The sequence below is a fragment of the Bactrocera neohumeralis genome, chromosome 4, assembly GCF_024586455.1.
Source record: "Bactrocera neohumeralis isolate Rockhampton chromosome 4, APGP_CSIRO_Bneo_wtdbg2-racon-allhic-juicebox.fasta_v2, whole genome shotgun sequence".
In the NCBI taxonomy this organism is placed as follows: domain Eukaryota; kingdom Metazoa; phylum Arthropoda; class Insecta; order Diptera; family Tephritidae; genus Bactrocera; species Bactrocera neohumeralis.
In genome coordinates, this window is record NC_065921.1 from 85,180,102 (window position 1) to 85,197,204 (window position 17,103).

At 35.1% G+C, this 17,103-nt stretch overlaps 1 protein-coding gene across 1 annotated transcript; it reads right to left on the minus strand.

The window, feature by feature from the left end:
- Positions 1-2,561: 2,561 nt before the first annotated feature.
- On the minus strand, positions 2,562-3,243 carry LOC126754899 (angiopoietin-related protein 3-like). Its single transcript, XM_050467104.1, has 2 exons — positions 3,193-3,243; positions 2,562-3,107 (listed from the first exon to the last, which is right to left on the minus strand). The coding sequence occupies exons 1-2, from the start codon at positions 3,241-3,243 to the stop codon at positions 2,562-2,564; spliced, it is 597 nt and encodes a 198-aa protein (XP_050323061.1).
- Positions 3,244-17,103: the final 13,860 nt, after the last annotated feature.

Consider the following 17,103-nt stretch of genomic DNA (forward strand, 5'->3'; position numbering starts at 1 on the left):
CAACAGTGAAAAGATTTTTTAATAATTGATCAGCGCGACAATTAGAGCCGATTTAGCCATTTTCGTCTGCCTGTCTGTATAGTAAATAAGACATTCAGTTTTAGATACATCGATCTGAAAAAGTTGCTTATATGTCAGAATCGCCGATATCGGACCTTTATCTATATCTTGCCATACAAACTTATTGATAAAAATTAAGTCTTTACATGGGCATTTTTTTTTATTTGAGGAAATATATTCGACGAATTTTGCGTAGATTATTCTCGGAAACAACGCTATAACCTTACAACGAAGTGCACGTTTTTTTGTTTTATTTTTTCAGAAACCAAGACTGGTGGTTGCATATTGGCACTCCAGCTTTACAGCTGGTTCCTTCACCTTTAAAACTCTGACAGGCTTCAGAGTACACCAAATGAAGCGTAGCCTCAGGAGAAGAAGCGTTAACCATCAACATATACTCACAAGGTCAATCGTTCACAATCGCGAAAGTGTCATGACTGGAAAAAACTTGTGGCAACTACATCTTAACTACCCTTAAGATGGAATCAACTTAACATGAACGTGCAAACAAAAAGCAACAATAACACAAACGATTTCAGGATGTGGAACATGGCAAGCGAAACGAAGTTGGAACCGACATCCAGATCTGTACCAGGTGGGAGTCGAGAAGTCGAAGGTAATCCGACGGCAAGTGTTATGGGCAGTGCCACCGAATGCACGGGCATGGCTAGCACTACCAAAGGACCCAGTGCCATGAGGGACTCACGATGCTTTTTAAACCAAAATGCAAATCTATGGTCCAGTTGCTCATTTTCATGATAAATTAATTGTTTTTCGTATTTTGTCAATAGATGTCGTTGCAGTCGTATATCTCCAGTGCTACTAATCACATTGTGTCATACTATATAGTCTTGGAAAGGTGAGATTTTAAGCTTCATTAGTATTTAATTCGAGGAAGTTGGAAAAAAGTTCCAGCTGTTCAAAAGTGAGTGAAAATAATGAAAAAATTCGCTATATTTTGAAATTTTTGTATAAAACAGGGAAGAATGCTACGCAAATCTCCATGGAAATTTGTGAAGTTTACGGAGACGATACTGTATCAGTTCGTGTAGCACAACAATGGTTCGCCAGCTTCCGTTTTGGAAATTTCGAAATTTCGATTTACATTTATGAAGTTTTGCACTAATGGAATAATGTCTCTAGCGGAAAATTGCAAAAAGTGGTCGACCAGAATGGTACATATTTGTTTATTATTATAAATATAAAAAAAATAAGTTGGTTTTTGATTAGAAATACGAAAAGACTTTTTTGACTGCCCAATATTAACCATTTTCTTCATCAATAATTTTCAATAACAAAAACCGTACTGTCCTTTTCGGAAAACAAGAAAGACGAGAATTTTTAAAGTGCAATTATTCTGCTTCCATAAAACTTTTTTGATTATTTTTTGCTTGGGAACCAATCTCGAAACCGCACCTAAAAATCCATGAAATTTGTGCGACCATACTCGTGGCTGACGAACGCGAAAAAAGTCGTTAAAAATATACATATATATCATATTTTCATTAATATTATCTAAAAATAACAGCTCTTGTTTATCCGCTTTGCCTTAAAATAATTTACTCTACTTTTCTCTATATTAGAAAAGCCTCTCAATGAGCATCTGAACGCTAGAAAGGTTAACAAATTACCGTTAAACGTTCTTAGAGGACATTGCTCCTACAAAATATTTACTTTTCATTACTTTTTAGGCACACAACTATAACCCATAGGATATATGATGTGAGCGCATAAACAAATGTGATACTGTTGTATTTATTTTACACAAACGCGCTTTAATTTCGCACACACACATATCGAAACTTGTATATGCACACATATCCATTTGTTCAACATATTTGAAGGCGCATTTCATTTAACGCTATTTTTCTTTCACAAGTGATTTATTATTCATACCAGCGGCATTTGTTTTGTATTTTCGGTGATAAATCTCTCATTTTGTTGCTTTTACACTAACACATGCACACATGTACGAAAAAATACAAAATATACCGCCGCCATTTCCTGCTACACCCCCGCCGCAGAGCGGTTTGTTTTGCTGCGGCCGACACCGCACACAGCAAGGAAAAAATAAACATGTTTTAGTTTATTTTTGGCCTAGTAGTCGTATATACTATATATATACTTATATACAGGAAAACATACGTGCTGCCGTTATATGGTATAAGCCACTTCCGCTTATTGACAAACGCCAGCAAATTTCTTTTTTGCTCCTTTCGCTCGATTTACACCATCATCGATCGCTTTTCGGCCGGACACGGCCACGGAGACACACTGACACATATTCAAGCATACAACTAACCACACATACATACATGCATACATATATCTTTGGTCTATATATAATCCCAGATAAATTCGTATCGATTTCAGCCGAAATTGTGTTACCCCGTTACACTTGATTGTTGACCATTTATCAGCTTGAATGAGCAGTCATTTGCTTTAATGTTTTATTTGCTTACATATCTTTTTCACCTCGCCTCCACGCCGCTGCTTAAAGCTTAGCCTCGCCACTTGATTTTTTCAATATTTTTTGGTTTTCGCTTGTTTAGACCTGCCGCTGGTCTAATACTGATTTTCATACGTGTTGTCATTTCAAAAGTTTCCGTAAGCCAAGGTAACCAATCGGCGGGTTTCACCCTAGGCATAGTGCCCACATAAGCCCCCGACGAAACAACGCCATAACTGCTGGTCTCATTGGCGATGGCGAAGTGCTCAAAGTGCATATAATGCTGCATACCATTTCGCTGTCTTAGCTGCAACATCAGCTCGTGCGGCTGTCGATTTGTGATTGTGTACAGTCGTTGCAGGCCGATGAAGTAATTACCGCTAAACGTATGATAACCCTCTGTGTAGTCCTGCCATCTGCCATACTCGTATTTAGGTTCTTTACGTAAGAAGATGACCAACCAAGGTTTTTCATCGAGATCGCCCAGCTCGCAGTAGACTTCAAAAATTTCAACGCCAGCCTGTGTTGGAATTTTCAATATTTCGATGGTGCGGCCAGTGGCTGTAGTCGTGCAATCGCTGGGAAGTGATTGTGCTGACTATGTTCGAGAGGAATTAAATGTGTTGGAAGAGCATTGTGAATATTTATATGAAGAAATGCTTTTAAAAAAGCTTAATACTCACCGCTTTCAGTGAAAAGTTTGCAAGCAACCAAAATAATATAAGAATGTGCATTTTTGGGGTTTAGAATATTATATGAGTACCGCTATATTTAACCTAGCTTATAATTTTAAATCGACTGAGACTTTAGACATTTAGTTTTTCCTCATAAAGTTCATAATTTTTTTATTTCATAGTACCTAATTTGCTACGCTCTAATTTCCGTGAACCAAAAGCAACATTAGGGTGACAAGAATGTTAATATAAATTGTTTTAGAAATTTTAAAAATTTTAGATGTGGTAAAGTATTTGATCATTATACCCTGAATGGAGTATACTATATTTAGTTTGCCCAGATGTTTGTAACACTCAAAAGGAAACATACATACGTGAATTCTTCTCTCTGTTTTAGAGTTATTGATCTGAAATATTGTATACTTCTTTTTCCCCGCAAGAAGCTGCTCACATGCCAGAACTGCCTATATTGGACCACTATAGCGTATAGCTGTCATACAAACTGAGAGGTCGAAATCAAGTGCTTATATGGAAAACTTTTCCATTTGACCATCTTCCAAAAATTTAGTATAGCTTATTGCCTAAAACAATGTTAAAATCTCCGAAGAAATTCTTCCGATCGGACGACTGTAGCATATAGCTGCTGTACAAACTGAACCATTGGAATCAAGTGCATATATGGAAAACTTTACCAATTGACGAGATATCTTCAAGAAATTTAGTAGAGCTTATTGTCTAAGACAATGTGACAATCTCCGGAGAAATTGTTCAGATCGGACTAATATAGCATATAGCTGTCATACAAACTGAGAGGTCGGAATCAAGTGCTTATATGGAAAACTTTACCAATTGATGAGATATCTTCACGAAATTTGGCACGTATTGTTTCCCAAAGAAAAGGTATACACTCTAAATAAATCATTTTGATCAGATGACTATAGCATATAGCTGCCATACAAACCGAACGATGGGAATCTATTCCTTGTAAAGAAAACATTTATGTATATTAGACAAGATATTTTTACAAAATTAGACATATAACTTTGCTGTAACATCTGAAAAAATTTGTTAAAACGGATCACTATATCATATAGCTGTCATATAAACTTAACCATCAAAATCAATTTGTTCATGGATTGTATTAAAAACATAAAAAAAAAATATTTTCAAACTTAAAATTTCAGCAAATCTTCAGAACTGAAATCAAATGCAAGCAGAAATGCACAAACATACACAAAATAAGTACTCGATATCTATTGCTAACGACATCACAAAATCATCGCCGCATCAAATGTTTTCGAACACGGCAATTGACAACTTCAATTATGTGCCTGTCACTTGCGCGAAAGATGAAATTTCAAATAACTGTCAAACACACAAGCAAACACATGTAAAAATGGTCGGATAAATGCGCTGTTGATATATATGTATATATGTGTATGTAGGTATGTATGTGGCTGCAAGAGCGCATGCATATCACAATAATGACATCATAACGACGATGCGTCAATCTGTGTTGATAAGCGGCGCATGGTGTCTGTCTAAAAAAGGCAATCAAGTTTTGATGGGTTCGGTGGTAATACGAGTACTCGTATCGCTTGCATGCTTACAAAGTACATACTTTCTCGCACTCGCATAACCTAAAATACCGACAAAGCAGCAAGCAAGACATATGGACGTTTGATAAGAAGTCGTAAAAATATGCGAGTGAGTACCTGAAAACAACCACCCAAATTTGTTGTAGAGTGACTGTGTAAACTCAAGAGCTTGGCACTTGCATTTACAGACAATACAAGCGTCTTTGCACGCTGGTAATACCAACGAAATCTACCTAGCCTATGCTTCATCAGGGTCTATGCGGCCACAGCAACATTTCCGCCGGAAATTGGCGACTCTCCTGCAATGCTATGCGGCGCATTGGCGCAAATCGATTTCAATTTCTGCCGAAATGGATCGCCCTTGCTGCAGTATAATAGCATACCTTTAGGCTGATAAGCGCCACAATGCATATACATACATACAAATGTTGTTAGTGCATTCTTTTGCACAAACACACCCGCCCATATATATTTGTTGCATGCAGCACGTTTCTTGGTGGTGGTGGCTACCTTTTTGTGCGCAAATACACAAGCATCACAACCCCAACCGCGTAGCAGCTGCGCGCTTATCTCTGCCCCATAATGCCTTTGTCGCTAAGATTTAATTTAGATATCAAAATCCAATTCATTATAACTACACCAAAAGTGTACATTTGTAGAAAAGTCGGTCCTCTAACCGTATATATGTGTTTATTGCACGCTATTGCTTTAAGCTGCGGCATGCGCCGGTGGTGGCTGCCTTGACACGCTTATTTTCCATTACTATTAAACATTGCTGCTGCTTTACGCTTTGATCTGTCCCCCCAAAGTGCGGTGTTGTGGTGGCTGTTTGAAATCTGGAGCAGCACTCCATTACACCTATCGCTTGCCACCAGCTGCACCCCACCGGACGGTCGACAAATCGCCTTAAGCCGCAAACATGTGAGATATGTCACTTGAGATGCCTATGAAATGGACTTTTTATAGTAGTTTTCAAGCGGCAGACACAATAATACTTGGAAGAAGTATGAGAGGTGGGGCAGGATTATGTTCTCCCCCGTTTGAGTGCATTTTTTGCATTGTTTACTAGGCCAAAACCAATTGGGCCGACACTCGACTTGAAGTAGTGGCTGCTCTTTTTGTTCCACAATTTAAGTTTATGTATGTGTGAGATATAATTTTGAAGTGTATATACACAAGTACTTATATATATGTATTAATGTATGACAATGCGTGAATTCTTGAACATGTGATGTTACCACTCAATTAACTGTACATAGGTTGCCTTATTTATTTCGGGATTAAAGAACAAAAACAACTATTAATCTTCGAAAATCGTTTTATAATTTTTGAAAATATTCTCAATTAAGATCTATGTACTTTTACATGCGTTTGAACGTATCTCTAAGACATGCGTTCGAAACGCGTCAACCGCATCTTCAGGTCTCAAAAAGCGTAGAACTCTTATTCTTCAAATAGGACTAAAGAAAAGTCATTCGGTGCCAAGTCAGTACTTTACGGTGGATTACTTATCAAATCGATGTTTTAAGTGCTCAAAAATGCCGTTGTGGCGGTCGATGTGTGAGAGCTCGTATGGTCGTGGTAAAGAGTGATCCGTCTTCGGCGGTTGGTTTTCCTGATTTCTTGAAACACCAGTGGCAAAAAAATTTTTGACTACCAATCAGAATTTACTGTTCTGTTTTGTACTAGTGGTATGGTTGCGACATGTCCAGTGTTTCCAAAAAACAGGCAACCATTTGCTTGAAAGTGTTCCGTGCAGCTTTTGTTAGATTCGGCTTATTTTGAAACATCTATATAGTCGACTGATGTTTACTTTCGGGTTGATACATATAAAGCCACGATTAATCAGCTGTCACGTTATTAATGGGTTGTAAAAAAAGTCTTGCGGTATTTTTATTGAATTTTTTTTTGTTTTATTGAAATTGAAATGAATTTTTTATGACTCATGCCCAGCTCTTGACCGATGCTACGGCTGCTATTATGCCGGTCTCTATCGACCAATTCAGCGATTTTATCGCAATTTTTGACGACAGGCCTTCCGCAGCGTGGCGCATCTTCGTTGTGCGGTGGAAATGGAAACTGTAGCGGGTCCATAAACTGCACAAATTTTGTTGGCGGCTTGAGATGCATTTTTGCCTTTATCGTAGTAGTACTGTAAAATATGCCGTATTTTCTCTTTATTTTGCTCCATGTTTGCGACGCTATAACTCACGAACGACTTAAAAGAAACGATCAATCAAACACGTGTTAGCACGTGAAATGAGCTTTCCATAAAGGTATAGTATGACCCGATGCGACGAATAAAACTAGAACTACGCGCTTTCAGCGCCAACTAGCGAAAATACCGCAAGACCCCATTAATAACTATAGTTCTCGCAAGCCCATGATAGGTCACATGACGATCATGGGATCAATATTTTCCAGAACAAGGTATGATTTTGAACGACCTTCAAGAAATTCGTATTGGAGTGTTCTGCGATCTCGATTGAATTCACCATACCATCAATACATAGTGGTCCCTGATGAAGCTTAATGACCGAATATTGAATTAAGTTCATCGATGCACTGTTGATCAGTTACTCCACGTCGAAAATTGTAAAAAATAAATATCGAGATGAATATTGTAAGTTACTGTAAATAACACAAACAGCGTTCGCATGCTAAGTTCTACGTACGTCGAAAATTATAAAAAAAATAATTGCACGAAAATTAGCAAGATTTTATTCCATTTTTTAGAGATGAATATTTTAAGTTACTGTAAATAAAAATAAGTTACTGTGCCTAAAATGTCATGTTTTATGTGACTTATCAGATAGCAACATTATAATTTCCAAGTCCCGAAATATTAAATGAAACCTAGATAGTCTAGATATGTATGTATATGTAGATAGACTTTTTAAACTCAAGTTAAATTTTTCAAAACATTGCATACAATTTTTCGTCGCAAGCTATTTCTTAGATATCGAGGTATCTTTAAGTGAGCTGTAAGCTTATGTATAACTTTGAAAATTCAATATAATTAGTTCTTAGGAAAACTTTTTTCAGATATTTATTTAGCTTATTTAAAAACTTCAAACGAAAAGTTTACCTCAAACTGCAAAAAATTCAAATAATTACTTCCTACGAAAAATGTCTTTAATTCACTTTTGAATTGGGGTCATCGAGTCTTTTAGATGTCAAATAATAACAAATAATATGGTATTTATAAAAGAAAAAGGGTTTGCAAAACCTATATTTACATTATAAAGTATAAGGGTCGCTGCAGAGTTTAACTCACTGACACCTATCACAAAGTCATGTTTTCAACTTCTCTAGGATGTTTTTCATCTTTTAGGCAACCAGTTTTATTTTTTTTTTAATTGTATGAAAATGAGACAGAAATAATTGCTTGCGATACCATTAGAATTCTCCTGAATGAAGCATTACTGAGCAAAAATATTTCGATTTGTATGAAATAATGATAATTCTATAATCTCCTATACTAAAATAGATGTGATCTATATGTATTTATACATATCTTTATATATAAAAAGTACCTGTCACGTTGTTAGTCCGCGATGAACTCCTAAACTAATGAAGCGATTTTAGTAAAATTTGGCACATTGTGTCCAGTTCGAACCAGCTTAGAAGATAGAAAGAAAGGCTGATAACCAGACATTGAGAAAGCAGCCTTAAATTCGTTATTTTTATTCGTAAATAAAATTTTCACTCTATTGAATAGTTTATTAAATATATAGTTGTATAAAATCTATACCACAGCAACGCGTGGCCGGATTTACTAGTATAATATATAATATATCTTCATATCTGTTAATCATATGCATGAGATTTTCTGCATTAATTTTTATGGTCATACGTTCGCTCCAATTTATTTTTGTATTGTTATATATTCTAATACAGTTATCTAAAATACATTTTATTATCATTTGTTTAAACGAATTGCTTTTTAGCATACGAATTGGCGCAAAATCGAAAGCCACAAGGAATATCAGCACATGATACAAATATATAAAGATTATTCTTTAATGTGTGTGTGCGTGCAACAATGCAAACTCGCGACAATTCCAATGCATGCATTTGCTTGCCACATGCGCACACCCAAACCACTACAAATAAATGTCTATTATATGCGTGGCAGCAAATTTGCGGATTTTATATGCTATTGTTTGTGAATAACAAATGCCTACTTGCTATTTGCTATTTCTTGGCAGGCTTCTTTCTTTTCCATGCTCTCTTTATCAGTATTCATTACATTTTTTGCCTGCCACCGCGCTGTGATGGCTATCATCGCCGCTTCATGCATACATTAATGCATATTTAATGCGATTTTTTAGGACCCTTCATTATTTGCAATTTCGCGCGGCATTTAACTGCAGCAACCCAGTCCCTTTGCAGTGGTTGTCAATTTCAGCTTTCAGGCGTTCAACGGTTGTTCGCTGGCGCTCTACTTCATTGCGCCAAACCACTCGGCCATCAAAATTAATAGAATCTTATAAAGAAAATTCGCATGCAACATGTGACTGGAATTTTAAAAGCGAGTTTTTTTCTGAAATACATTACTTCGATTGGAGCGAATTTACGACTTTCTGACGTTTACGAACTTCGCTTATTTTGCTGGCACGAAACTGGTTGAATTTGTACTTCAGCCTAATGGTATGCTTCGCAAAAATGTAATTTTACTGAGTATAAGCTGAAGAATTCATAGAATTATATGTGTTCGTTGCACTTAGTTTCTATGAGTTTGCGGGGTATACTTACTTTGCCTTTAGTTAAATAAACCTTTGCGTATTAATTGAAATAAAAGATTTCCGAATTTCAGTGGGAAAATAGGTAACAATTTATAAAAAGGTTTTATTTCCCTTTGCGGGCGAAACTTCAATATGTGTACAATGCAAATTCCAAACCTTTCCAGATTTGTATAATTTTTTACAATTCACTATTCACTATTCACTATTGATGCTCCTGATGCTGCACTCACACGCGCGACCGGATTGGGAATCCAAATTTGGTTCAGAACCTTGAAACGCTTGTAAATTGGCGGATCAACGGAAACGAGTTGGCGATCAAGAAAAAAAAAGGGCGAAGTGCCTAGATTACCGGCGTAAAACGAATTGTGATACACCCCGATCTAACCAATCCTTTTTGATCGTTTAAAAAAACGATTATGTGTGTGTGTGTAGAGTGGTTTGTTTGTTGCGTGGGGTTGCGTGGGGTTGCGTGTATGATAATGTAGGTTGTGTGCTGACTGTTGTGTTGTGTGATGAATGTTGCGTTGTGTGCTGAATGTGGTGCGGTGAATGTTGTGTTGTGTTGAGGGGCGGGATGCCATAAACAATATGTTTAAAAACATGTAGCAGATGCTGAGGGTTATAAATTATTCAGTTGTTTAATCAAAAAACATAAAATCAACTGTTTATTTTACATAAAAAAAAAATTTGACTCAGGAAATATATTCTTTGAGTTTGAAGGCCTTAAAAATCGCAATGATCTCGGTGGATTTAATGAAAAGAATCAGTGAAAATTTTAGACTTTCCTTCTTTTGTCCCAAAAACACTGTATTTTTTACATTTACATTAACATCTTTTTTTCTTCCTATATTTCCTTAATTCCGATACCATAATTTTCGGTCAAAAAATCTTAAGTCAAGATTTAAAATTTTTTTTAGTGTGAATAGGCCTATTCGCAAGCAACTATAACTCAGACCTTCGTACTATTAATGGTTTTGCTTACGTTTCGACTTCTGCTTAATATATATATGTATATATATATATATGTATATTGTGTAGTCGAAAAAGTGTTTTCGTTTATTATTTAGCATTATCTTTTTCGCACACTATTGTCGTATAAGGTCCACTTTTCGTCTCCTGTTACCATTCGTTTCAGAAATGGTTCGATTTTATCTCGTTTCAGCAAAGAATCGCTGATGTTAATTAGGTCCATTAAATTTATTACAGAGAATTCATGTGGTACCCAAACATCGAGCTTCTTTTGGTAGCCAGCCTTTTTTGAATGGTTCAAAACCGTTTACTGATGGTAGTTAAGTTCCTTTGCGATCTCTTGGCTGCTTATGTGATGGTCCTGGTCAATCTTTTTCATATTTTCATCGACATTTCCAATGATAGGTCGACCAGAGCGAGGTGTATATTTCTCATCGAAATTTTCAGAACGGAAGCGAGCGAACCATTGTTATGCTGCACGAGCTGATCCAGAACCTTTAATTTTTTTTAGTTAAATGAGGCTTTAAATCTCTGATTGATAGCACTGGAGATATACGAATGCAACGACTTTTTCGATTACCCAATATTATAATGTTTATACTAAGTGGTGTTAGAATTTACGTTGCCTATATTTAGGCGCATATTTCATACATCGTAAAATATGTAATATTTTTTCTGGTTTATTGTCCAATTTGCAATTTTAAAAGTTACACACTATCATTTATTCAAAGGAAAATAAGTCACATCTTCCGAAATGTTCTGCTGAATACTAATTCCATCAATATAAATTTTACGAACACTTAATGCCTCGAAAGGTGAAGGAGTATATACATTATTTATTGCTGCAGCAAAGTGGACACTTTAGGCAACAATTATCTAAATAAGAATTAAATTGTATTAATTATATGGCAATGCTCAGACATGGAACTAAATAGCCTCCAGTAACTATAACAACACAAATTATTTTGAAAGTTTAGCATTAAATATGCATACAAATATCTTTCAATGCCATAACTACGCTGCAAATTATTTGAAATTCTCTCTGTCAAATAGTACTACTCAAGTTGAAGCATTCAATACAAGCTTTGACTGTAGGGCAGTGTAGAGCTTAACGCCAGCATTGCCTCTTATACCTGCAGCTCATTCCCCCAAATTTATTTTTTTCTTCGCCCTACCATAAATTCGTAAACTAAATAGCACATATAAACATATAAAGTGTATTAATTACCGCAAAATGTGTTACAAACTGGGAAATTAATTTGGCCCAACAAACCAACACACACACACATACTCTTATATAACTCACAGGTGCAAATGCAAACTACAAACACCAGCAGGCTTGCATTCGTATATGTATGCATGTATGTGTGCGCTTAAATTTCATACATTAGCAGTTAACTTCATAGACCACTAATACACGCCTGCACTGCCAATGCCATCCAATCAAATGTGGCAACCTCAAAAGCTATAAACACAATACACCAAGCTACCAAAAATGTTTACGAAGGCAGGCTAAAGCAACTAGGCAGCTAAGCTATTGAGCTGGCAAATTTCATGCGAACATTGGCATCGACTTGTTTATGTTGTTGCAAACCGCAATTATAATTACATAGTATAAATTTAGGCGCAGCAGCAGTTGGTATTTGTTAGAGAGCAATGATAGCATGCAGCAAAGCTGAGGTGGCATGTGAGTGCATGTGTGTACATATGTGCGCACAATATATAGGCCTAACTTAGCTGATCGTTTTATATCGCAATAACTCGCTTTAATGTGGCAACAATATAAACTCGGGTAGCAGTTAAGCACACATGCATTGCCATTTATTTGCATATTATGGGTAGCTATGCCTATTGAGCAGTGCTGAATGCCCAAAATTAGAACCTGAATTGAAGTCATATACTAGTGTACCAATAGCAACAATTTGGTAAAGTGCATTAACTCTCTTCTGAATATACAAAGAGGTTTTCAAAGAGACTTAGAGTTTTAAGTGAACAATTTTAACCTTGTGATTCCCTGTATGCTTTGTAAATCATGGAACCAAATTGAAGCTCCTTACTTCTTATTAGTAATACAATTTCAGATTATTCAAACAGAAGTTGCGATTATGAGACTTTTTCAAAACTAATTTCTGAATGATGATACAAAAACAACTAAACCCCTGTAAATACTTTGCTGCTAGACCACAGAAGAGAAGCCTCACACCCAGCGGACTGCTCGATTGTACAGTTTTGATTTATGAAAAAGTCATCTCAAGATACCATAAAATCTCTGAAGAATCTTACTGGAACCCTGAAGTATGGTGATATGAGCAGAAAAAAAACCTCTAGCTCACTTTCTTTTGTTTTCAAACATAGGACATAGTCATGTAGGATCACCCTCCTCCGCTTCTTAGATCTTTTGGTTGGTATCCAGGATCTCAAATCCTTCTCGACTTCCCACTTCCCCAGTGTGTTGAAGTAGTTATTGGCCAGGTTGCGTTTTTTAGGCGAAAGTAGACGCTACCTACGTTCTACGTCATATTACCGAATCTTATGTACAAAATGTCCTCGGCGAACAGAAGGATGCAGTTCTCGTTGCCATTGTCCTTTCCGGAGTTAGTGACTTTCGCTTTTAGGATGGTCAGGATGCAGCTTCGGTCCACTGCAACGAGGACTGACACCTCCCTAAGACCTTGAAGCTTCACCACCACTTCTTTTAACCATAGCAGAGGGGTTTCGCCCCTTACCCTATTTCAAGAATTTGACCCCATTCAGCCAGCTCGCGCTAACAAAAGCTGGCATAGGCGTTCCCGGGTCTCCATCCATTTTAGCTCCTGTGTGATTGGCGCCAGAGAGTTGCTCCGGTCAATGTGCGTCATAATTAACTGTCTCTTGGATAACTCAGCGACTGATGCCATCATCTTGGAGGTCGATGACGATGACCGCCACCTTGGATATAGCTTTAGTCTTCCTCTCCTCCTTGCGCTCTTGGTATCCTGTGGAAAGCATTGCAAGATTTCCTCTTCACGCTTCCAATGCTTTCGAGGTCCGAGCATTCATGGACTGTGTTACTCTGCGTTGTAAAGCGGGTTGGACAGTAGCTCTACAACCGCTGCGAACTCCGCTCCATTCACAGCAGAGGTATGTCACTAGCGACACAGCAAGTATTCTCACTAAGACCGCCGATAGTAGCAGCCATTTCTCCTACCCAGTTCTCTTTTAGTTCTTGTTCTCCTCCATTTTGAGTAGACCTGTTCTATGAACTAGCCCTGTTGCCAAATCGAGACGGTGCTGACAGCGACGTCCATTGCCCAGTCAGCATCCGCGTGGAGGCTATAGCTAAGCGGATTTTTGCCGTCTTAATTAGCTTCAACTACACTTTTCGATAGAATCATGGAGCGTGGTTTTCTCAATATTCCAGAAAAATCAATTGAACTCTACAATAAAGTCACTAAAATTAACCTCAAACCGTAACAGATGGAGGAATAGACGACAAAAAATAAGTGAAAGTGCTAAATGTCGCTGTTTGTTCAGTGATGCTGAGCAAAAACATCGTAAATCACTTTAAATATATCTATGTGTGTACAATATATGCAAAAGTGTGAATGTGTGTGAATACAGATACGTATGTGTGCTCAATGGATTTGCGCCAAATGCTAAGGCCACAGAAAAATACTACCAACAGCACTTCATCTAGAACTGCCAGCTAAATGCACACATATACATGTGTGCATGAGTGTCTGGGCACGACCACGTTCCTATCCGTTCTAAAACTCTATCATGCTTCTCCCTACATGGGGACTAACTCATAATGCATTGTTGTCTATTCGCGACTTAACCGTATCTACACGCACACATACATATGTATCTACGTATGAGCATAGTAAATTCGTCCGCGTGTGTAGAGATCTGCACTAATCCTTTTGTGGTGCCGCAGACCACGTTTTCGAACTTAAATATCCTTATTGTAAAAGCGTACGTAGTCAGTGCAAGCGGCGCAACCACATGCAGCGACATATGTGTGTATGTGTGTGCTGCATACTTTTTGCTCAGCATAGAAATCGCAAATTGCCGCTGCATAACTCTGAGTTGTGAATAGCGGATGTGATGTTGGCTAACCGCCATGTCAAAGCGGGGATATACACAAATTGAAGTCTATGTGTGTGTGTGTGATGTATGCAGAGATGAATTTGTAGGGAAATATACATAGCTGCACGTATATTGTTTGCGCGTTGCTAAAGCTGCTCTTATGTTGCATTCGCGGAATATGCTTTCGCTAACAAGCAGGCAAACTAACTTGGTGTTCACACACTTATGGACATACGTGTATAAGCTTGCAGCGAAATTGGCTAAGCTCATATGGCTTAGTGCTGATCGCTGATTTTATACTTGATGCTCGCCGAAGAGCAGAACTCACTTGAAGAGTATTAAATAATTAGAAATTTAAACGAATTGTAGTGAATGCTTCAAAGTTTTTTGGTTTAAAGTTATGTTTTTAAAAAATAATAATCATAAAATGAAGATCGTGGATATCTTTGGCTGAGCTTTTTGTGGGATTTACGGATTTTATGCCAACAGGAGATTTATTAGTATATCGCCTGAGAAATAAGGTTGCAGGCTTGAAAATATGTGAATTTGTGAAACAGTTCATACAAAAGTTGTTGAAATCCAGATCGTAATTAGAATTCACATTAATTTTAGACTTATTTTTTAATCAACACAATATTTAAAGCGAGCAATGGCGAGCCGTGGTATACGCTCATTCTCATTTCTTTAGACTTATACTTTTAATAATACTAATATAATAATAAATAATCTGTCGATTCCAGAATGTAAATGTGAAAAAGTGGGAACTTCCAAGGTCAACTTGGAGTAATTATATCAACTTTAGTTCCAAAATGCTCAAACTTTTATACAGAAGGGCCTGGATTGGATCTAAATTTGGCATTGGCACATATTTCGATCACTGAAATTCACCACCATTTTTCACAAATTCATAATTGTTGTACTTATTTTGGACTTATAAGGACTAATCACACTAACTAATTCCCACAAATTTCAAAATTTTTAAAGCGATATTGCCCCTAAAAGCTCCTTAGTTTTGATACAAGCATAGCAAAATTTTAGCAAAAGCCTACAATATGTTTTGAATTCTTATTTTATATACATACTTAAATAATACTGAAATGTCACATCGAAGCTTCTATGCATATATTTAGCTGTTATGAACAAAATAATCGCATATTGTCGACGCATGCTAAATGCGTTTTGCCAATTTTCATTAATTATGCTATTAAGTCGTAAATTTGAATTTTAAAAATGAAAATCGAAAATGAAACCTTTCACGAGCTATTAAAATGGAAATGTTGAAAAGCAACGCGGAACAAAAATAAACAAAATAAATGCGTGTTGGAAGTAATGGCTTCAAAATTAGGAAGGCACAGTTTTTAAAGTTTAAATTATCACTTTTATAAAATTCCAATAGGAAGAGTAAACTGATGATTAGTAGGTTGTTAAAACGTGTTAAAGGTTGTAAGATGACATAAACTTTTCATTCATATAAATGTTTAATTGAAAAATTTAATTTAATTTAATATTAATTTAATTTTATTTTATTTTATTTTATTTTATTTTATTTTATTTTATTTTATTTTATTTTATTTTATTTTATTTTATTTTATTTTATTTTATTTTATTTTATTTTATTTTATTTTATTTTATTTTATTTTATTTTATTTTAATTTTATTTTATTCTTTAATTTTATTTTTATTTTATTTATTTTTTGATTTAATTTAATTTTATTTAAATAATTTAATTTATATTTTAATTTGTTTAACTGAATTGATTTAATTTCTTTTATTTTAATTTTATATAATTTTATTTTATTTTTATTTTGTTTTATTTTATTTTATTTAATTTTTTTATTTTATTTTTTAATGTATTGTATTGTATTTTATTTTATTTTATTTTATTTTATTTTATTTTATTTTATTTTATTTTATTTTATTTTATTTTATTTTATTTTATTTTATTTTATTTTATTTTATTTTATTTTATTTTATTTTATTTTATTTTATTTTATTTTATTTTATTTTATTTTATTTTATTTTATTTTATTTTATTTTATTTTATTTTATTTTATTTTATTTATTTTTTATTTTATTTTTTTTTTATTTTTTTTTATTTTATTTTTTTTTTATTTTATTTTTTTTTTTTTTATTTTTTTTTTATTTTTTTTTTTTTTTAATTTTATTTTTTTACTTAATTTTTTTTATTTTATTTTTATTTTATTTTTTTTATTAATATATTTTTAATTAACATAAGCATACACCACCCTAATATTAACTTTCATGATTACGTTACGCGATACACGACTGCACTGCCTATCGTTCACCCGACCAAGCGCATATGTTAAAGTGCAGTATAAAAGCACAAAATAAAAATAAAAACAAATCGCAAATTATTAACTTAATTAAATAAGTGCCTCTAAAATTGCACATTTGTCATTTCCAAAATCGAAATTTTATTGCGTTGTCTAACAAATTTCAAAAACAGTAATTTTTAAAACTTGATGGGCTCAATTTTCAACAGGAAACGAAAATTCCACGAAAATTTCCCTGCAAAA